Here is a 23,604-nt window from a genome sequence, read left to right on the forward strand (position 1 = left end):
ATTCCGGTTATTCATTACCTACATCTTAATGCATCTGTAGTGTAAGCACTTATTTTATCTTTCTTTATTTTTTATCAGATGGGAAATGACCAACCTTGAAAACGATTTCCTGTAGAATAAATTACTTAGTATCTTCTGTAAAGTTAGAAAAATATATTAGCAACTCTATAGAACAGTCAATAGCAGAAAAACCTGCTCCATTATACCTAATTTTCTTTTGTTTTTATACGAGTTGAGTGCAGTTGACCGTATGTACCAAGATTAGTTTTGGGATATAAAAACTTTATCTAATCTTTTTATAAAGTTGATGATAAGACCACGATAAGCTGTATGGCTATTAATGATGGAATTGAGATTTAGATAGTAACAGGTTGCTGGCCCGTCGCCTAAAAGAAGAATCCCAGGTTTGTAAAATCTTTTTACGTTCTACTTCTTGGTTGTTAATAAGCTGTTATCTGTGGTGCAGCGGCAGTACGCTTGTCTGTCTCACCAGAAGTCCCGAGATCGAAACCCGGCCAGGGCATGATGAGAAAAAAACTTTTTCTGATTGGCCTGGGTCTTGGATGTTTATCTATATAAGTATTTATTATAAAATGTACCTAGAATTGTTGAGTTAGCATCTCGTAACACAAGTCTCGAACTTACTTCGAGGCTAACTCAATCATTGTAATTTGTCCCGTATATATTTATTATTTAGTTATAAAACCGATTTTATGAACACAACGGTTTCATTCATTTGAAAAGACGCCTCCAATTCTCCGCCATTGTCATACTTCCGTTTAGAAATGGCGCCTTTGGGACCAGTGTCTTGTCTGGGCATCTTTATTTATAGATACACAAATTCTGTTCTATTGAAAGTATTGAAACACACTTAAATGGCCGGTCACTTGGCAGTTTGGCACTTGACTCTCGAAATGTTGATATTATTCTTTAACAATTGGTTTCCGGTAAAATCGCTCGTGGTGATTGAAAAATGACTTATTTTTGGACAGACTATGAAATTGATCGTGGTCTGTGGGTATGGGCTAAGTTCTTTGAAGGAAGCAAGCAAGAACAGTCAACTAAGTGTTGTGTGTGGGATTTTTCTTGAATAGATTATAATTCTTGAATTAGCTTTTAATGACAAACGAATTCATGCGTGATGAGATGACCATTAGGTGATAACAAAACAAAGCAGTTAAAGGCCAGGCCACTATCGGGTCAATTATAAAAAAAAATTGGGTCAATCCACAAACCATAACCAACTTACCTTAAAAGACAACACAAGCAGTATCTTTAAAAATCTTGTATAAACATCCGCGGGAATCCTACATTATCCAAATGCCAACGCCTTTGTTTGTCTATGAACTGTCAGTATTTTGGCGCCAAATCGATGGCGCGAGAAGGGACACAAAGCCGACTCGCAAATACCAAACACCGAATCAAGTTACAAGATCTCGCAATAATACTCTTTTATTTGAGTGAATGAAAGGTATTTATTGTAATTTTATGGGAACACTTGTAAAGTACACGCGTTACTGGGAATCCTTTACGGTTTTTTTTTCAGGAATGAATAAAGTGAATGAGTTTCCGGAGGCGCGCGTGATTGCCCGATGTATTGCAAACTTACGTTATTGAATGAGGGTTTCTCTTGTGAATTCACTGGGGAGTCTGATCGGAATGCCAAAACCGCGTTCGGTTTTCATCAAACGATAGGCATTTTTTTTGATTCAATAACAGCGAATCTGTGCGACTAACTTTTATAAGGCATTATGGAAAAATAGTGTCAGTCTTCCCTTTTCGGCGGATACGTTTACCATCTTTCTTTTTAATATCATTGAACCTTTCAAATAAGTAGGTAACTAGTTGTGATAAATGAAAATGACCAGAATTGTAGAATCATGTTTATTCATAAAACAAGAATAGATTTCATTCTTGCTACAATAGTTCCTTCCTGACTTGACAAACAAAGAACCCTCGTCAAGTTTCAAAATTCGATAATTCTTCACTATCATCATTGACAGCCATTGCTTTATACAAATTAACTTTCAAAACAACTTCATCGTCAGATTCCGGAGAAGCTTGTCTTATTACATCTTGATGACTCCTCCTTTTTGGATTAACTTTATCTCTTATTTCATATACTTGTGTCGTGTGTTGATAATAATGTCTGACAGTAGTTTTATTGACGATCATGTCAATAGGTTTACTGATTTTGTTTTCAGTATGATTAGTTTCAGTATAAATAGAAGCTCTAAGATTATTTATGTGTCTATTATGCCTGTGATGACGTTTCTTGCTCTTTCTTCTTTTGTGTCCTTTATGCCGCTTTATGACATTTAAAATTTTTTTAAGCCTGTGCTTTATGCGTTTGTGCCTGTGTTTGTGTGAGTGTTTCTGGTGTGCGTGATGACGTTTGGCTGACGACATTACAAGACCTTGATCTGAAAAGGTTATTAAATTTAAATACCCGATTTTTATTTACCAGGAGTTCTACGAGGAATCGTAAAAAATATTATGTCTCCCTAGGCTCTTGTTTATAAAAACACAAAAATAATTTAATGTAGTAATTTGATAAATATAATATAATAATAGTAAAACCAGCGCCACACACCCACGCACACACACACTCACTTACACACAACATACATATTCTATTTCTTTTTACAATGGCTGATTTTTGCCCGCTAAAAATCTTTTGTATTAGTTTAGTTTTGATGTAAAACATCAAAATGGTTTCTCTTTAGTTGTTTTTCATTTCTTTTACGGTATGAAAATAATGGGGGCCAGCACAACCAACTTTTGTACTCCTATTGTATATGAGATTATAGATCCCTTGCGCTTTATGAAACACTTGAAATGAATTATAATTTTTACATTAGGTATACCTATTTCCTAACAGAACAAAAGCATAAAGAAGTACCTTTATCCAAATTTCTTGTAGATCCTCCTTTCTTGTTGATAAGCAAAAGTCTTTTGACATCATCAGACTTAACGTTCGTCATTATCTTCTTTTCATCTAAATTTATCGAATTATTAGCTTTCTCTTCTAATTTAATGTCTAGGTTAAGTGGTTCTACCATTAAATTAGACGGGTTTATTTGTAACTTCGCAATGTTCCTTCGCAAAGCTTTTTCTTTTGAAGTTACATTATCTTTAAATTGTTCTTTACGCTTGGAATTTATGTAAACTTTAACAGGTTTGCCCTCATTTGTGTCCTTTGCTGCTGTAGGTTTATTTCTTCTCGAATGTAGTGAATACTCATCAGGGAACAAATGATTTCTCAGCCCCCTAATCAATGCTTCCTTTAAAATTTCGCGTTTGGGCGAATCTCTCAGACGTTTCCACGGCGCCAGAAGCTTGTCCATGAAGACCTTTACACGCTATATATATAAAACATAAATATAAATATATACGGGACAAATTACACAGATTGATTTAGCCTCGAAGTAAGTTCGAGATTTGTGTGACGAGTTACTTACTTAACGTTACTTTATTTTATAATAAATACTTATATAAACTCACTCAGAAAAAGTTCTTTTCTCATCATGCCCTGGCCGGAATTCGAACCCGGCACCTCCGATGTCACAGACAAGCGTACTACCGCTGCGCCACAGAGGCCGTCACATAGAATAATAAATCTTACTGTTTGAATAAGTAACTATATTGAAGAAGTGAATTCATGGGTTTTAAAATATTAATCCAACAATGAAATTATTTCGAAGAATCCTTTTCTGGTGCTCACCTACATGTATGCCAATTTTCAGATTTTGACTGTACCTACTGGCTGGCTGGCTGGCCTTAGTCGCCTTTTACGACATCCATGGGAAAGACATGGAGTGGTCCTATTCTACATATTTTGTATTGGTACCGTGAACCACACGGTATATACTTAGTACTCACCGTATAAGGGATTCTAGTAACATTGTTATAAGTATGCAAAGGCACCATGCTTTGAATCAACTCCTCTGTCTCATCATGAGTGTATAGAGAGTCCATGTAATCCATTATAGAATTGAGGTCTAGAGAGAACAGCTCCCTCCGGTGGATCAGCGCGTTGTGAAGCAGTATCGCCTGGGCTTTGAACAATGAAAATTGTAAAGAATAACACATTTTTATCTCAAAAAAGTATCAGACTGTTCGGCTCTTTGATGACGTTTTCTTAAACGCGTAGATAACAAACATACATATATGGTCACATCTATATCCCTTGCGGACTTTTTAACAAGCCATATTTTCTTGTCTAAGCAAACTGCAAAGATTTGAGTAAGCGTAGAGTAAGTTCAAAGTTGGTGTTATGGGATTCTAAGTCAACGTTTCTGTGTTTTACATACATACATACATAAAATCACGCCTCTTTCCCGGAGGGGAAGGCAGAGCCTACATCTTTCCACTTGCCACGATCTCTGCATACTTCCTTCGCTTCATCCACATTCATAACTCTCTTCATGACCTTTTATTCTGTGTTGTTATTTATATAAATTAACATCCAAAACCCAGGCTAAAAAATTATTGAAAAAGTCTTTGCACCACGACTCCACTTGACCAGGGATAGAATCCTGGTCCTGCAGTTTAGAGAGAAGAACAAAAAGCAAACTGGGTGTAAAAAGATTTGACATTAAGTGTTTTACACATACATACATATAATCACGTCTATATCTCTTGGGTAGACAGAACCAACAGTCTTGGAAATACTGATAGGCCACGTTGAGCTGTTTGGCTTACTGATAGAATTGATATTCATATAAAGCGACAGGTTGTTAGCCCGTCACCTAAAAGAAGAATCCCAAGTTTATAAGCATATCCCTTAGTCGCCTCTTACGACATCCATGGGAAAGAGATGGTGTGGTCTTAATCTTTCCCAAAAGCAATTCCATTTACAGTCAATCGAAACGCTATTATTGGTACACATTTATAGCAAAACTATAGGCCGCCCGCGACTTCGTCCGATTGGAATCAATCCCGCGGGAACTCCGGCATAAAAAGTAGCCTATATGTTTTTCTGGGTCTTCAGCTACCTTCACATACCAAATTTCATCGTAATCGGTTCAGTAGTTTTTGCGTGAAAGATTAACAAACATCTAATACTGACATCCTGACATACTCTTTTCAAAACTATTTCTCTTGACAAACACTTTCGCATTTATAACTAGCTGTGCCCGCGAATTCGTCCGCGTGGAATACATATTTTGGGAATCATTGAAGCCCTCAAGGATGAATAATTTTCCCCGTTTTTTCCCATTTTCCATTATTTCTCTACTCCTTATAGTTGCAGCGTAATGTTATATAGCCTAAAGCTTTCCTCGGTAAATGGTTTATTCAACGCAAAAATATTTTTTCAATTCGAACTACTAGTTCCTGAGATTAGCGCGTTCAAACAAACAAACTCTTCAGCTTTATAATATTAGTCTAGTATAGATTGGGATTGATGCCCAAATACCAAGTGTTATAATTAGCATTCCGTTTTGCCGTGTGGTTCCCGGCACCAATACAAAAAAGAATAAGACCACTCCATCTCTTTCCCATGGATGTCGTAAAAGGCGACTGGGGGATAGGCTTACAAACTTGGGATTCTTTTATTAGGCGATGGGCTAGCAACCTGTCACTATTTGAATCTCAATTCTATCATTAAGGCCAAATAGCTGAACGTGGCCATTCAGTCTTTCCAAGACTGTTGGCTCTGTCTACTCCGCAAGGGATATAGACGTGACCATATGTATGTATTCATAATGGTAAACCTACCTTTGAGGTGATCGTATGGCGCATTTGCCATAAACGCCGTGGATTTCATGATGGCATGTTTTGTGGGTTCGCCGAATTCATCGAGATCCCCTATGTTTTCAGCGCTGTAATTATAGAATAGAATAAATACTAAATAATCTTTATTTTCTCCCAAACAAAAAAAAAAAAAAGGTTTCACTTATAAGATATTCACATATACACATCGGGAGACTGGTGCCTAAGCTAGGCTAAAAGCCTGTGTTTCAGGCCACCAGGTCGCGCAGGTCAGAATAGAGTAGAATAGAATAGATTTATTTTCAAAATTGGATACAAGGTATCACTTATTGACGTCACATAACTTAAATCTAATTATAACTACTTACTACCGCTTCCAAAGCGCATGTGTAAAAGAATCGGCGGAACAAACTACACTGCAGCATTTTCATCGGACGTCAATTTACAAATATAGATCTCCTAAATCTAAATCGTGGACGAATGCACATTGTCTACATTAAAAACATGAATGAATGTAGATTAATATGAAGAACTATAATAACTTTTATTAATCTCTCTCTTATTTCCATTAAAAAAAAAACATTAGAAACTAAACTTAAGTCAATCAAATAAAATCTAACATTTAATCATTATCACTAAATATGTGCCGTATGGTTCCCGGCACAAATATAAAAAAGAATAGGATCACTCCATCTCTTTCCCATGGATGACGTAAAAGGCGACTAAGGGATAGGCTTATAAACTTGGGATTCTTCTTTCACGCGACAGACTAGCAACCTGTCACTATTTGAATCTCAATTCTATCATTAAGCCAAACAGCTGAACGTGGCCTATCAGTATTTTTAATACTGTTGGCTCTGTCTACCCGCAAGGGATAAGACGTGATTATATGTATATATGTATGGATGAAGCGAAGGAAGTATGCAGAGATCGTGGCAAGTGGAAAGAGGTAGTCTCTGCCTACCCCTCCAGGAACGAGGCGTGATTTTATGTATGTATGTATGTATGCAACATACGCATCCACTTGTCTCGCCAGAGCGAAACCCAGTTTGATAACTTCCCCCTTTTCTTTGGACCTTCCCATGTCAAATATTTTCAACATGGCGATCGAAAATGCACCCATGCCGTATTGCTTCATCTCGTTTTTGAATGACGCCTCAAAACCCATAGGTGCTGGAACATTTTCATAAGGTTACATATACAGCCAAGTAACTCTTTTATTTTGGACATAAAGGAAGAAAGAAAAATGTTTATTTGATACAAAATATAAATTAAAATATGACAATTTACATCCAAAAAAAAGGTCACAGTCACCAAAAAGCAAATGTCACAGTGTGAGCCGCGACGATGGTCTTCCGCGAATGCTTTTGACGAAAATAAAATTAAAATAGAAATACAATAATATATTTACAATAAAGACATCATTATCCTCGCGTTTTTCCTAAGTAGCACGAGTTATGGTATGTATTCGAGCAGAACTGTTACATTTATGCACAAATTGAATTGTGCCAACTCTTAGAAACTAACATTCGACACAAGAAAGCGACATTCGATCTCAAATGGTAACAAATATCAATCCTCCACATGTAAAATTTATCATCAACACTATACGGGACAAATTAGGTACACAGATTGAGTTAGCCTCGAAGTAAGTTCGAAACTTGTGTTACGAGATACTAACTCAAAGATACTATATTTATAATAGATACCTATATAGATAAAGATCCAAGACCCAGGACAATCAGAGAAAGTTCGTTTCTCATCATGCCCCGGCCGGGATTCGAACCCGGGACCTCCGATGTCACAGACAAGCGCACTACCGCTGCGCCACAGAGGCCGTCAACTGTACACTGTATTCAGTAAATCTATCTATGTACTTATAAAACAATCTCAAAAATACCTTTTGTAGTTGTTAAGTAAATGGGCGGTATGCTCGGAAATTCTTCGACGTCTCCAAAAACAGCAATTGGTTTATGCGTCGTTGTATATCCAAAGTCTTTTGGATCCAGCAGTATTTGGTCAAGATCTGTCGTTGGTGTAGGCGTGTTTAGGATTTCTACTGGGGGCCCGCCTTCGACACCATGCACAAAGTCAGGTTTTAGAACTGCAGGTGTTGTAGGTAAAGTATTTAAAGAAACTTCCACAGGAAATTCACTCTTTTCAGGAAAGTCCATATTGCCAAAAATATCAAAATCTAAGTCACGATCACCGCTTCGTGCGAAAACTCGTCTTAACTTTTTCTCCACGAGATTTCTTGTATCAATATTGTTATAATCTTCAGTTTTCTTTAATTTCTCATGAATTTTCATTAGAATTTCATTGGTTGCTTTTCTAGCATCCCTTTCTGTTTGAATGCTCATATCATCATTGACTAAGCCTTTCAAATCTGACACAGCATGTAAAAGTTTCTTAGTTGAACCCATGCCCATTATTTCATCACTCTTTAAGAGTGCTATTGCTTTCATAAAATTAGGGCGTTGAAAATAATTTTCTGCCAATCTATCATAATTATTGTTTTTTACTAGAATATCATTGTTTATTGTTGCACTTTCCTTTAATTTTGTTACATAAAGAAAATCTAAGTCTCGTAATGTAGCTTCTTCTGATTTCAATTTAGGAGTATATACGGCGGTTGGTTCATTATTCAATTTATCATCTACGGTCTTCAAATAATTTCTCTCGTGTTGTATTCTCTGTCCAATTTTTTCTAGGAATTGTTCTACTTGCACTAAGGAGTTTTTAAATGACTCTTTATCGGATGCTAAAACGATAACTGTTGTAAGATTAGACGTTTAAATATCATCATAATTACTATCAAAAGAAAGGACGTTAGTAATATCATGAGAGATAATTATTTTTCATTTAAATATTTACCTATATTCAATTCAAATATCAGATGGATAAGGTAAGGGTTCTATGGAGACCACCCATACAAAGTATATATCATTACCACTAGAATAGCATGGATTCATTACCTACGTATTCCAGAATGACTACTATTCAATATGTGTGAATTCGCTCTTGCTCTTATTAATTAGCCAAGGATAAGAATAAAAAGTAAATATGTACCTATATCCACTTCGAATGTTGGTTGAAATAATAACAAAAGCATTCCGCTGAAGAATAATATAGAATACATTTGTGAAAAATCATTTCAAACTTACTACAAATCTAGTGTGGGACATAAAATTTAAAACTATAAAAATGTTACGATAAAAGAAAATGTTATTTTTATTCAGAAATATGTGAGTCTTGTAATAAAATGATGTTTTTTGCTTGCCTCGTTATAATATTTGGGTTTTGTGGTAAATATTTTTTAAAGATGAAATTGAGATTAAAATAATGCGAGTTGATATTCGCTATAAAATGAGTATAAAATGTGACTCCATTTCTTGCGATGTGTACTTTATCTTCCATACATAACATCACGCCTCCTTCCCGGAGGAGTAAGCAGAGACTACCTCTTACCACTTGCAATGATCTCTGCATACTTCCTTCGCTTCATCCACATTCATAACTCTCTTCATGCAAGCTCGGCAATTTCGGGTACTTTATCTCACAATACCTGTTAATAATTTTGGTACTGTCTGGGACATCATTTGTAGTAATTTGAATATGTATTTGTTTCAGTTAATATAGATTGTTTAAATCCAAGAAGTGTTAATGTTGCACTGGAAACAGTACTAGAATTTGATGGAAAGCACAATTATCGTGATATGAAAGCCATTGACAAACTACAAGACTACCTTAATACAATCAAATCTATTTTAGGTGAAAATGATAACAGCAGGCGTCACCTCAAAGGAGGGTTTAAATTCAGAGACTTCCTCAAAATGACTTTACAAACTATTTCTTCCTATGAAGATAATGACTTGTTAGATGTAGTAGCTATAGTCAATAATGAAATAAGGAAGTATCATTACAAAGGTTGTAAATTTTATGAGCTCGTCCAGAATCATAACTTGAGGAAGGACATGGCAAAAAAATTGCTTACATTAAACGAATTAACGGCTAAAGACCTCAGGTTTGCAATAAAAAAAGCTATTAGTGCAGTCGACAAAAATGTAATGAGAGAAAAGCGACAGAAGATATTAGACTATCTGGATTCTGTTTATGTTGGTAATGAAATTATAGGGAAAATGCGACAAGTTCTGTCAGAACTAGAACAGTTTAAAAAGAGAAGTAAGAGAGCTAGTTTAGACTTGGTAAAAATTGTGAAGTATGGTTTGAGATCAGTTATATTTGATCATTATTCGAATCTCAACGACAATGCTAGAAAAGAGTTAAAGAGTAAACTGGAGAATATTTGGCATGATCATAAAATAGGCGACCATAATATATGGAACCCTACGACTACAACTGTAAAATCAAATGTAGCTTCAAAGAAGAAGATTAATAAAGATATTTATAAAGTAATTTTAACATCATCGGATAATGAAATTAAACGGTCAAAAAAATCATTTTCAAGAAATAATCCGGTCAAGAAAAGGAAAGGTAGAAATTTAAAGAGAAATGAAATACCTTTACACTTGGAATCATTTTACATGTCAGATGTAAAAAAATATGTTAATCCTAAAAGACATGAATCAACAACAGCGGTTAAAAATAGGCACCATAAAAAATATAGCAAAAAAAAGATTCGGCAGAACGCACATAGAATGAGGCCTAAAGGAAAACGGCGCAAACCTAAAACTACAACTCCGATGTCAGATGGGCGGAAAGACGATTTGAGTACGTTTAGCACTGTGAAGGATTCCATAGAAGTACACAGAAAACGGCAAGTATTCCATTGAAATTATTGTTTATGAGCAGATTGCCCAATACACCTATATGGGCATTTGTAAAATAAAATTAGTACTTTTAACCAAAGTAATTTTAATTCCACTAACAATATGTTATAATTTCATGTAAATTTGATTTTCTTTTCAGACATTCAAAGAAAGGCAAACGTAAAAAAAGAATACGTTCTCGTAAAGATATGTACGAATCAGATTCTTATGAAAAATCGGGATTAGAGATCGATGAAACACAACACGAAAGCTTCAGATCACATAAAACTAAGCTCACCTCGTCACGAAGAAATAATAATATTAACGATAATAGTGATGATACTAAAGAAATCGCCATTGCATTTGAATCTTCTACTATTCCAAATGTGTTAAACAAGATTGATGGAATAGAAAAAGTTTTAAACGAAATCAAATTCATAGTTCGAAATGGATCTAGTGAAACAAGGAAAAGCTTTAATTTCAAGAAAAATACAACTGAAATCTGTTCAGCGCTTAATAAGACTAGTGAAAACCTGTTTTCTCAAAATATTAAAAATGTTGACGGAAGAGATGACCTGAATACACATTTACAAAATAAAAAATCTCTTGATAGCAGAGAAAATATTATAGCATATAAAGAGAAAAATCATCTCAAAACCAAGAAAGCCATAAAAGTACCTAAAAAGGCAAAAATAAGTACAATTACTTCTTCATCGATTAGTACTACAAAAATTACCTCAGAAATCACGGCTACGGCTAATATTCAGAATCCTAGTTATGATGGTAAAATTAAAAGGAAGTCATTAAGTGATGAAGATGAGACTAGAATATTAAATGAACGGATTACAGGAATAATCAGAGATACAACCAAGGCTATTAATACTACACATCAAGAGAAATCAACGACCAATCTGGACATACAAGTAAAGACAAAACCCAATGCAAGTGTGACTTCGGAATTAAATGTTAAAGACTTGATGGCGGCACATATCAACAGTGATATTAGCGGAAATATGAAAAGTAAACAGAGGATTGTGAGAGAAAATAAAGATGAGATTTTTAAGGATATAAATAATATAAAAGATATGTTGAATGAAACCAGAAGGGCTGGATTAGACAGTGTTATTGATATAAATGCTGAAGAAAACAAGAAAATGAATGAAGATATTGATAAAAGAATCGATGGGCATATGAAAAGGTTGTTTTCTTTGACGGGGAAAGAGGGTGATGGTCATAATAGTTCCACAAAGCCGTTTGATTATAATTTCGATGATCTTTTAAGAAATTCAAAAGGAAAAATGCACGAAGACGACTTGTCAATGCATGACATTTATTAAATAATTGGTAACAAATTGTCTATTTCGTTTTGTCTACGATATGACTTTTTTACCCAATCAAGCAATAGGACATGACATAATTGCTTATGCGTCGTAAAATAAAGCAAAAAAGGCTTCACTCCCGTGTAAATTGTAGCTTGTTATTCAGTGTAGTATGATTCCCGTTGGTGTCATGTGGTTTTCGGCAGTGCCGTGTGGCTACTGGCCCCAATAGAAAAAAGAATAGGATCACTACCTACATCTCTATCCTACAAATATCGTTTAAGGAATAACCCCGCAAGGAATGGGAGAAGTCATTATATTATATTTTAAGTATTTACCTATTCCTAAGTATAATGGATGTGACATTCTGGGGCTCAAGTCCAAAAATTAAATGCCCCGTGTGATATTTTGTGTTCATTAACATACTACATATTTATTTTTCTTAAAACAATTCCAACACTAGTTTGAAAATTCCAGAGAATTCCCATAAAATTACAATATCTTTTACTAGTGACATCTCGTTACCGATGAAGAACTAGGTACATAATTGATGCATTATTTATTACACAGATGGCGATAGTACCTAAACGATAAAACTATCGAGTATCGATTATGCAGGAATCACAGGCAGATATCGAGTATTTTCTTTTTATTGTACCTTCTACTTACAAAACGGCTAATGCACTCCATAATAATGTTATAATTAATGTGAAAGTGTGTTTGTTACGCCGTCTTCCACGTCAAACCTCTGAACTGATGTCCATAACATTTTGTTAAATAGTGTGGAATTCGGAAAAGGACTAGCAGGTAGCAAAGTGTGAAACTTTTAGAAAGACATAGGTAGAGTACATACTTGTCACGCAGGCGTATCCTAGTAGGCTAGGATACGCCTCTAGGGACGACTAGTTCAAAATAAATGTGGGATAGCGGAAAAACAATTATGTAGGTCGCTGGATTTTTGGTAAAGAGAATATTGTGAAAGGAAGAAGCGGGAAGCGGGAATGTAAACGCACAACACGTACCTTAATTTCTTGTATTTTGGTTTCCTGTGCCCTGGCCAGGGTTCTTCTTGTTTCAAAGATGCGCACTTTTTCTATTTTTATTATATGAGCGGAGCGGTCAATTTGCGGCCATATTTTTTCTTCAATCACTAGTTTTCAAATTTAAATTGAAATGTTCTATGGCTCCATTCGTAAGCCGTCGAGTGTTTTCGAGCTCCGAAGTAACCACATATGCTGTCACGGTCGTATTGTGCGGAATGAAAAGGGATAGGAACAGTAAAATAAAGCGGCGCGTTCATCCTCCGGCGCCTTGAGAAACATCGCTTTCTCAAAAGAAAAATAAAAGGAAATCACTCATAGAGTAGCGTAAATAGTAGTGGATTTTAATATTAACTAAAGCGGAAAAAATAATATAATAACATTCATAAAATAAGAAATTATTAAGAAAATGCGGTATTGTTATTGCGACGGCAATGGACTTAATTTAACGATTGGTCTTTTAAGAAAACCATTTTGAGTTTTAACTAAACTACTCTCACAGTACCGTCTGCACCTGGATAAGTTTTTTCAATGATTCCCATTGGCCATCGTAATGGGGGAACATTATCTTCATGTATCAACACTACAGTACCAATTTTGACGTTCGTTACATCTTTCAACCATTTCTGACGAACCTGTAAATTATTCAAGTACTCTAAATGCCATCTTTTCCAATATGAGCGAATCATTTGATCGAGTAGCGATTTACGTGTAACTAGCGGCGTAGAAGATACAGGTGCGAGTGGCAAGTACTGTAGTGGAGAAGCCATAATAAAGTGCGCGGGAGTTAAAGGCTCAAGATGCGGTTCTTCCTGTAGTACGCAGAGTGGTCGTGAATTCATTATTGTTTCAATCTGTGTTAATACTGTTAAAAGCTCTTCATATGTAAGTAATTGATTGCCAATAATGCGGTACAAATGAGTCTTCAAACTTTTTATATTTGACTCCCAAATTCCTCCAAAATGCGGAGCGCGGGGAGGAGACATATGCCATTCTATGCGGTGATTTACAAGCTCGCTCGAGAGTAAATCATTATAATCTGAAGAAAGTAAAAAATTATAAAGCTCATTCAAATGAGACTTAGCGCCAACGAAATTAGTTCCATTATCGGAATATAGATGAGAAACTGGACCCCTACGGGATATAAATCTCTTAAACGCAGAAAGAAATGTAATAGAAGATAAATCTGAGGCAAGTTCAATATGAACTGCTTTCGTCACTAAACAAATAAATAGGCAAATATATGCCTTTTGACTTCGCTGACCACGACGTCGACAAATAGTGATGTTAATAGGCCCAGCGTAATCCACGCCAGTATGAACGAAAGCTTTTGTCTCTTGAACACGAAATGCGGGTAAATTCGCCATCTTAGGAGTTGGATGCGAAGGAGAATTTTTAAAACAAAAATTACAATTATGTACTCGTTGCCGTATAACAGATCGAGATGATATTATCCAATATTTTTGGCGAATCAAAGAGCTAAGAAGAGCGGCACCAGTATGACAATGTACGCGGTGAAAATAGTCTATAATCAAGTAAGTAACATTATCATGTTTAGGAAGTAAAATAGGATGTTTCGCTTCGAACGGTAAGTTTGAATTAGCTAATCGACCTCCTATTCTGATTAATTTATCTTCCGATATAAATAAGTCTAATTTATTAAGCGGGGCAGAAGGTATATTACCCTTTTTCAAATCTTTTATGACATGTGTAAAATGAGCGATTTGAACTGATCGAAGCAAATAGTTTTCAGCGGTAATTATATGAGAGGTCTCTAACCATTTAGAGCGGGGCAATAATCTTACAAAGCGTAAAATATATGCAATTATTCTTAACAGTTTATTCCATGAAGAAACTTTGCACGATAGAGAACAAAGAGGAGACAATTCTATACCACGAGAAGCGGTTGCGACAAGCGTTTTACTGTTAAATTCTGGCAAGTCTTCACATTTTTCAGGCTGAAAAGATTCTATTGGCCACTGAGGTACAGGCGTAATTAACCATTCAGGACCGTTCCACCATAACTTGTGCGTAAGTAATTGTTCAGGTAATAAACCTCTCGACAGACAGTCTGCGGGATTCTGAACTCCGGCGACGTGGAAGAAGTTTTTAGGCTCTAGATTCTCGTGACATTTGGCAACACGATTGCTGACAAAAATATTCCACCGATGTGGAGATGAATGAATCCACGAAAGAGCTATTTTTGAGTCTGAAAAAGCATAAACATTATCTATAGGCGTGCGCGCTGAATAAGTATCGTAGAGTAATTTGGTTAGTTTAGACATTATGACGGCAGCACAGAGCTCCAAGCGGGCAAGTGAAACTACTTTGACTGGCGCAACCTTTGACTTTGCACACACCAAGCGGACACATATGTTACCAGTAGGATCGGTAACATGTAAGAAAACAACACAGCCATACGCTTTCATACTAGCGTCAGCGAAAGCAACTATATTAACCCTAGAACCCTGAGCTACAGCCAGATGGCGCGGAATTTTTAAATTAGCAAGAAGATTAGGTCCAGTGTGTAAAATATCATTGAGAGATACACCATTATGACATTGAGCACTCGCGTCCAAAACAACCCTGACTTTAGTAGTCTGTTTGTCCAATCTGACAACTGGGTGGTGAGGAATTATATAACCTCCATCAGACTCGTCCGATGGTAACACTGGATCTAAGTATTTGTTATTTATGTAATCCATGATAGCGGCGTTATAGCTCACACGTAAATCTGTGTCGCTAAGTCTGCGTTCCAGTGCCAATAAACGGCGATGAGCAACAGTGTACGAGTTCCCTAAGCTACTGGGATCCTTAGCAAATGGTAACACGGTGAAATAGCGACCAGTTGAGTTGCGAGAGACAGTAGAAGAGTATATTTGTTCACATTCTTCATCAGTACGACTAAGAAATTTATTCACAGGAACTTCCTCTAATTCCCAGAATTTAGAAAGAGAGGCATCTATACTTTTTTCAAAACAAGTAAGAAATGAAGCGGAAGATGACGACTGAATTGCAGTTATATCGCCAATGACTGACGAAGCGGTATTAGCAGCGGCGTCACCCATGAAAACAAATCCGAAAACAGTTTCAATAGCGGGCGGAGCTGGCGGTGCAATGACTTTTCCACTAAGAAGTAAGAATGGGAATAACTTTGCTCCTAGGACAATTTCGATTTCACCAGGAATATGCCAGAATGGATCTGCAAGCGGTATGTTTACCAGATGCCTAACAATAGATGTGTCAATATAATCTATAGGAAGACGATCGGTAATACAATCTATGACTAATGCGGTTAAGTTAAATGTTTGTTTATTATTTTTTGCAGAAATCGTAAAATTAGCATACCCTATAACAGGCCGGGAAGTCAAACCAACACCCTTTAAAGTCGAATTTGACAGCGGAATAATTTTCAAATTAAGTTTTTTGCAACAGTTTAGAGTAATCAAATTGTTCTGTGAAGCATTATCAATAAGACATCGAACAGTTTCTTTTATATTCTTATCATTATTATACGCGTAAATACTGGCGGTAGAAAGAAGCACTTCAGTACGGTTATGACAAGTTAACGTGGTACAGGGAAGAACATTCGTTAGGTCAGGTGAGCGAGCGCAAAGCGATACGTGCTCGCGATCTTTGCTAATAACGGGCATCGATGCCGCGGAGGTAGAGGCGCAATTCTCTGTACCAGTTTCAGCCGAAACAGCGCTGTCTTGTATGGTTGTCCTAGTGAACGAATCTCGAAATGACGCAGAAGGTGAGTTTTTATTTGAGGATGAATCTGAATGCAACAAAGAATGATGACTTTTTCCACATTGTCTACATTTATACTTCGAATTACATTTTGACACGGAATGTGTCAAGCTAAGGCAGTTTACACACCCTACTTTCGATTTAATAAATTCAAGGCGATTTTTCGGTGACAAAGATTTAGACGTATTACACATTGAACATACAGAGCGGTTATCGATATTATTATTATTGCGGGTTACGAACGAATGGACTGTATGGCGGGAGCGGTTGGAATTATTAATAATAGCATTGTTATTTTGATTAATGCGGTTGAATGAATTATTATTATTAGTAGTGCGATCTAATATTTTTACTTGACTTTTAATGAATTCAACTAAATCTGAATAACTCGGAATCATTTTATCTCTAGCAGTCATTTCAAACGCCTGAGCGGTACTTGAATCTAATTTACGGAATGCTAAATTAAATAAAATAAAATCATAAGTATCTTCAATTTTTAATTGATTTAGTGCAGCGGCGGCAGCGTCAAATGTATCTATGAAATTATTTAATGCGACCGAGTTATTTGAAGCGGCTTTAATATTAAGCAACGTAGAAACATAATACGAACCTAGGGCTCTCTTATCCTGATATTTCTTTGTCAAACTGTCCCAAATGGACTTATAGTTTTCGCCAGAAGGAATCACGCCTGCTATAATTTTTAATGCATTTCCGGTGAGCCTTCCAACTAAATATTGAATTCTATGAGAATCTGTTAAATCTGGATTACAATGTATATTAGCTTGAAAAGATTCATAGAAAACGGGCCAATTTTCAATTTTTCCGTCAAAGCTAGGAATATTAAGCGGAGCTAGTTTGAAGGGAGCCTTATTCGTTGTTTGCGGAACTGCACTCGAAGAAACGGATTTACCTTTTAGATTTACACGAAACCTTACAACACGAGCATAAATATCTTCAAATGATGAAAGTGACTTATAACTTGGTTGGAATTTGGGATCTAATTCCATGTGTAATAGGTTAATTTCATCCAAAGTTTGCATGAAATCATTACGCAATATGTCTACAGTTTGACTATCGGACATAAAAGTCTCAATCGAGCGCAATTCGGTAGTAGATGGCGACAAATGTTTGCCTACCTCGTATAATTTAGTAAGACGTTCAAAGCGAACCTTATTTTTCTCTTGTAACAACTTGAGTTTAGATTCCATGGTAAAAGATGGCGGATAGATATTTTATGAAATAAAACACTTATACCAAAATCTTATTCAAAATAAGCGGTGAGCGGTGTGAGAGTACTGTGAGCGGACGTTTTTATTTAATTGTGTAGGTAGATTCTACACAGAAGCCGGCCGAATGTCGGCGCAATGCGGTTATGATTACTTACAGAAAATCGCGGTTTTAAACAAATCTCGTCAATAATAATACGCATGAAGCGGGTTTGAAGCGGGTTTTATCCGGCTCGAAGGACCACAAAATGGGATAGCGGAAAAACAATTATGTAGGTCGCTGGATTTTTGGTAAAGAGAATATTGTGAAAGGAAGAAGCGGGAAGCGGGAATGTAAACGCACAACACGTACCTTAATTTCTTGTATTTTGGTTTCCTGTGCCCTGGCCAGGGTTCTTCTTGTTTCAAAGATGCGCACTTTTTCTATTTTTATTATATGAGCGGAGCGGTCAATTTGCGGCCATATTTTTTCTTCAATCACTAGTTTTCAAATTTAAATTGAAATGTTCTATGGCTCCATTCGTAAGCCGTCGAGTGTTTTCGAGCTCCGAAGTAACCACATATGCTGTCACGGTCGTATTGTGCGGAATGAAAAGGGATAGGAACAGTAAAATAAAGCGGCGCGTTCAAAATGTTAGAAGAAAATTAAATGTATAGTTTAAATTTTGATCATTTAATGTTTGTTGACATTGTGAGATATATAAAAATTTAAGAATCTTACTCTTTTCTTTACATAGATTACGCTTACGACAGCACACGAACTATGAATTTTTCATGTAAACTATTTGTTTTTATAATAGATTTGAGTGTGTTTGATCTCAATCTGCCTGGTAAGTAAGATGAGGCCTAATGAGGTGCACGCAAGCTCAAATAGTGCGTATTCACAATTGCCTGGAAAATTCTCAATTTATATGTATCGGGGAAGAGAGATGCGGGGACGGAAATCCAAATCACGGCGGTTCGCATGATAAAAGATTTGGCGAATCGCAAGATGCGAAGGATGAGGATATCGACAGTGTCCGGGCGGAATCGCCGCGTCGTCCGATATTTGATATTTTTGAAAAGAAAAAAACTTTTATAAATTAAACAAAAACACCTTGGCTCTTATCACATAACTTTATAATAAATATGAATTGTATGACTTATTTGTAAACAAATAATTCTATGAGAAATTTCAAGAACTTGAACTTACAACTTATTACAAAATTTTTCTAAATTTAGCTATAGTTTTAGTTTGTAATCAGTACTTTAATGTCTTATTAGAATAACTAATAATATATCCATAGGCATTGTCTAAAACTAGAAATATACATTCTAAGTTCAACTTCTCCAAATTTCTCATGAATCTTTGGAAAATCGATTGTAAGGTGATACAATCGATTGTCCGTCATATATTATGTCTTGCCAATCACTATGGTATGTTTAAAAAAAAATCCACGACTGTCAGATGGTTGGTATTTTTGGTTGTCTAATTTTTTTGACACGCCTTGATATTACTGTGCTTGTTTTCATAAAATATCTTTTGATCCTTTAGGATTTCTGAGATTCCGTAAGGTAATTAACGCAATTTGGGTTTTTAATTAATCATTGGCTGTGTTTTTACTAAATGAAATTCACAAATCTTTTTGTAAAATTGAGTAAAAGTACAATAGAGATTGTTGTCAATGTATAAACCGACCGATTTGAGAGAGATAAATTGTGAATGGCAGGGGTCCGCTTTGTGTGTTTTTTAAAATAGTCTGTTTATCGGAGTAATAAACTCTATAATTGTTTATTTATAGGTAAATTAACGAAATCTTAGTGTTGTGCATATTCTATCGAGTGTTAATAACAATTAGTAACTATTTACACTGTATATTACCTTTCCGTATGTAAACATTATTGAATTTGATGCAAAGAAAGTGTAACACTGTGATGATGACTCATTTTTGAGTACTTCAAATTTTATTTATCATGTTTTGATGTATTTGCAGTGTACTGCTATGGTGTTAATTGTTTTAATTACCACTTTCTGATTTCACCGTTGCTCTTTCCGCGGGGAAAACATCTTGAGAACACAGGCAAATTAATAATGTTACAATGGTCAATGCTGAATTAGATTCTCTTGTTAACTGACCATAACAGACAGGAATTGTTTTGAGACTTTCCTACTCCCTGATGTGGTCATGGTCTTAGACAGCCCGGTCTCCTCTTAAAAGACAACAAGAAGGCAATAAAACAGACATTAAAGTCCCCCTACTTTTTTATGTATGTGTTATCTCTGAAAATAGTGGTAGTTTGTTCTTGTTTCAAATATTGGAAAGAGTCTTTTCCCAGGAAGGTCTTTAATAATCTTTAAATGCTACCTGTGTGATGTGAAGTTGGAGCAGATTGCTAGTTATACATAAAATAATGACAGAAAAACATACTATTTTCATGAACAAATGAGGTATATGTCGTTCCCTCTCTTTTCCATGGTCAACCTCAAATATAGAGAAAGAGTAAAGACAAGCCTCATCAAAATTTGTGCAGAATTCATCAAAAACTTTAATTAATTCATATGGGTGATAAAATATTGATTCCAGACAATGGCAACTATGACGGATACTTACGGTACCACTGGGACTCTATCCCTGAAATGGGACCCCAAGAACTTGGAGATCAGGACCACATCCGTGGAGAGAACTCTGGAGCCCCTTGTGTTCCAAGTTACCACCCTTGTGAACAGCAAAGACCGTGCTGCTAAAAAGAAGAGACGTGAGTAAATTTCTCTCTGATCTTATTGATGTAAAAGTACCCTTACATGTTATCATGTCCATATCTCCTGCGGAGTAGACGGCCAACAGACTTGAAAAGGTTGATAAGGCCATGTTCCATGTTCATCTGTTTGGTTTAATGAATTGAGGTTCAAATAGTGACAGGTTGAAAGCACATCACCTTAAAGAATCCCAAGTTTATTAGCCTATGCCTTTGTCGCCTTTTTAAGACATCCGTGGGAAAGAGTATAAATATGGTTCCATACATTATTTTTATAGTATATCTACAGCTAAAAAATGAAGACTTGTCAATATAATTAAGTTAACACCTTATTATCTAAATTATATTTTTATTATGTAAGTACTCAATGAATATGTATAATCATTATTACATTTTAATCAAAATTGATTGCTTTCATGTTTAAAAGGAATTAAATGTGACGTGTGATTCCCGGCACCAAAAGACAAAAGAACCACTCCATCTCTTTCCCATGGATGTTGCAGAAGGCGACTAAGGAATAAGCTTATATACATACTTGGGATGCTTCTTTTAGGTGATAGGCAATCTCTCAATTCTTTAGTCTAACCCGCAAGGGATATACGTAGACGTGATATGTTTTGTAATGAAATTAATTGTATTGTTTTGTGAATTTTTTGTTTATCCATATAAAAATCTCTCCACAGCGGGTAAATCTAAACGTGCTAGCGCTCTAGTTGCCACCGTAGAGCGAGCAACGGAGATTTTCATAGAGCGGGGGCAGACCATCGCTTATGAGAACCCGGAGATCACTCAGGAGATGCTGACCGCTGTGGAGGAGGTCCGGAAAGCTGGTATGTGGAGTTTGACTACATTAATAACTCCATAGTGGGTGAATCAAAATTGCTAACACTCCAAAACCATAGAGTGAGCAACGGAGATCTTCATAGAGCGCGTGCAGACCATCGCTAACGCTTTGGAAGCGGCACTGAACATAGTTTTAAGTAATTTATTTGACGTCAACCAATGTTTTGAAACCAAAAAATATAACAATTATTAAGCGATGTTCAGAATATCCCTTAATAAAGAATAAACATCTATACTAATATTATAAAGCTGAAGAGTTTGTTTGTTTGTTTGAACACGCTAAAAAAATATTTTTGTTTTGAATAGACCATTTTTCGAGGAAGGCTTTAGGCTATGATAACATCACGCTGCAACTTTTAGGAGTGAAGAAAAAAAAGACGGGGAAAATTATTCATCCTTGAGGGTTTCAACGATGCCCAAAATTACTATTCCACGCGGACAAAGTCGCGGGCACAGCTAGTAGTGTATAAGCCAGATAAAATGCTTACTCTAGCGTTAAGCACGTATTTAGACACGCAACCCAAACTCTGATAGGTTTACTATTCCACGCGGACGAAGTCGCGGGCACAGCTAGTTTTGAACAAAAAAAAAGTAAAGTTGAAGTAAAAAAAAAAAAAAATACATCCAATTGAGTGTTGTTTACTTGTTGTATCGCAGGCGCGGCCATGTCGCTGGCCGCGCGCGAGTTCTCCGAGGAGCCGTGCGCGTCCGCCGTGCGCTCGGCCATGGTGCGGTGCGCGCGCGCACTGCTCTCCGCCGTCACGCGGCTGCTGATCCTGGCGGACATGGTGGACGTGAGGCTGCTGCTGTCCAAGTTGCGCACTGTAAGTACATATATACATATATATATATATATATATATAAATACCGGAATTAACGCAGTTGATGTGATGTTCATTTTTTTTACACTAGCTACGTACTTACGTGCATACATATAATCATGTCTATACCCCCTGCGGGGTAGACAGAGCCAACAGTCTTAAAAAGACTGTTTGGCTTAATGATGGAATTGAGATTCAAATGGTGACAGGTTGCTAGCCATAGCCTAAAAAAAGGATCACAATTTTATAAGCCTATCCCTTAGTCGCCTAAGCCTAATTAAGCCAAATAGCTGAGTGTGGCCTATCAGTCTTTTCAAGACTGTTGGCTCTGTCTACCTCACAAGGGATATAGACATGACCATATGTATGTATGTATTATTTATTTTACACTGGTAACCCCCAGCAAGACTTTGCACGGTGTAGTCTAGTAGAAAAATTAATTTTATTTTGTTTTCAGGTGGAAACTGACTTGGACAAGTTAAAATCCGCATCTTCGCAATCCGAACTGGTGGAATCCGCGCGGCAGTTCGGCCGCTCGGCCAACGAGCTCGCCGCGCAAGCTGCGAAACGACAACACGAGCTTAAGGAGCCCAGGTGATACACACATACATACATAAATATATACGGGTAAATTACACAGATTGAGTTAGCCTCGAAGTACTCCGTCTACTCCGCAAGGAATATAGACGTGACTATAGGTGTGTATTTTATCAGTCTTTTCAAGACTGTTGACTCTGTCTACTCCTCAAGGAATATAGACGTGACTATAGGTGTGTATTTTATCAGTTTTTTCAAGACTGTTGACTCTGTCTACTGCGCAAGAGATATAGACGTGACTATAGGGATATATTTTATCTGTCAGTCTTAAAAAGACAGCAACATTCAGCTGCTCACTTAGTATTTAATACGTCAAGCGCCATCTGTTATTAATTTTTATTACTTGTTACAGGATGAAAGATGAACTGGCCGCGGCTAGAGCGGTTCTGAAGAAGCACTCCACCATGCTGCTTACTGCCTCCAAGGTAATATTAATTTAATAAATAAAAATTTAGTCCGAAACCGCCGAGCTTGCCTGAAGAGAGTTATGAATGTGGATGAAGCGAAGGAAGTATGCAGAGATCGTGGCAAGTGTAGTCGATGTAGTCTCTGCCTACCACTCCTCCGGGAAAGAGGCATGATTTTTTTTGTATGTATGTAAAAAAAAAATATGGGGCAAATTACAAAGATTGAGTTAGCCTCGAAGTAAGTTCGAGACTTGTGTCACGAGATACTAACTCAACGATACTATATTTTTTAATGAATACTTATATAGATAAACATCCAATACCCAGGCCAATCAGAAAAAGTTCGTTTCGCATCATCCCCTGGCCGGGATTCGAACC

General features: G+C 36.4%; 3 protein-coding genes across 3 annotated transcripts in view; 2 read left to right on the forward strand and 1 right to left on the reverse strand.

Annotated features, from left to right (window-relative positions):
* The first annotated feature begins 349 nt into the window (after window positions 1–349).
* Window positions 350–11,830, forward strand: LOC106138097 (eukaryotic translation initiation factor 2-alpha kinase 2). The gene is made up of 3 exons (XM_060952289.1): window positions 350–404; window positions 9,346–10,492; window positions 10,645–11,830. The coding sequence occupies exons 2-3, from the start codon at window positions 9,432–9,434 to the stop codon at window positions 11,819–11,821; spliced, it is 2,238 nt and encodes a 745-aa protein (XP_060808272.1). The 5' UTR covers window positions 350–404; window positions 9,346–9,431; the 3' UTR covers window positions 11,822–11,830.
* Window positions 1,939–8,144, reverse strand: LOC132903546 (uncharacterized). Its single transcript, XM_060952113.1, has 6 exons — window positions 7,616–8,144; window positions 6,732–6,888; window positions 5,722–5,825; window positions 3,883–4,058; window positions 2,903–3,362; window positions 1,939–2,423 (listed from the first exon to the last, which is right to left on the reverse strand). Exons 1-6 carry the CDS (start codon window positions 8,142–8,144, stop codon window positions 1,960–1,962), a joined length of 1,890 nt encoding a protein of 629 aa, XP_060808096.1. The 3' UTR covers window positions 1,939–1,959.
* Window positions 11,831–19,248: 7,418 nt separating the features above from the next.
* Window positions 19,249–23,604, forward strand: part of LOC106138105 (catenin alpha) — a 57,998-nt gene continuing 53,642 nt past the window's right edge. Inside the window, exons 1-6 of the mRNA XM_013339155.2 lie at window positions 19,249–19,272; window positions 20,387–20,558; window positions 21,242–21,388; window positions 22,059–22,225; window positions 22,680–22,816; window positions 23,172–23,244. Coding sequence (XP_013194609.1) covers window positions 19,270–19,272; window positions 20,387–20,558; window positions 21,242–21,388; window positions 22,059–22,225; window positions 22,680–22,816; window positions 23,172–23,244 — 699 coding nt within the window. The 5' untranslated portion in view covers window positions 19,249–19,269. The remainder of the gene's footprint in view (window positions 19,273–20,386; window positions 20,559–21,241; window positions 21,389–22,058; window positions 22,226–22,679; window positions 22,817–23,171; window positions 23,245–23,604) is intronic.

Source organism: Amyelois transitella, chromosome 28, assembly GCF_032362555.1.
Source record: "Amyelois transitella isolate CPQ chromosome 28, ilAmyTran1.1, whole genome shotgun sequence".
NCBI lineage: Eukaryota > Metazoa > Arthropoda > Insecta > Lepidoptera > Pyralidae > Amyelois > Amyelois transitella.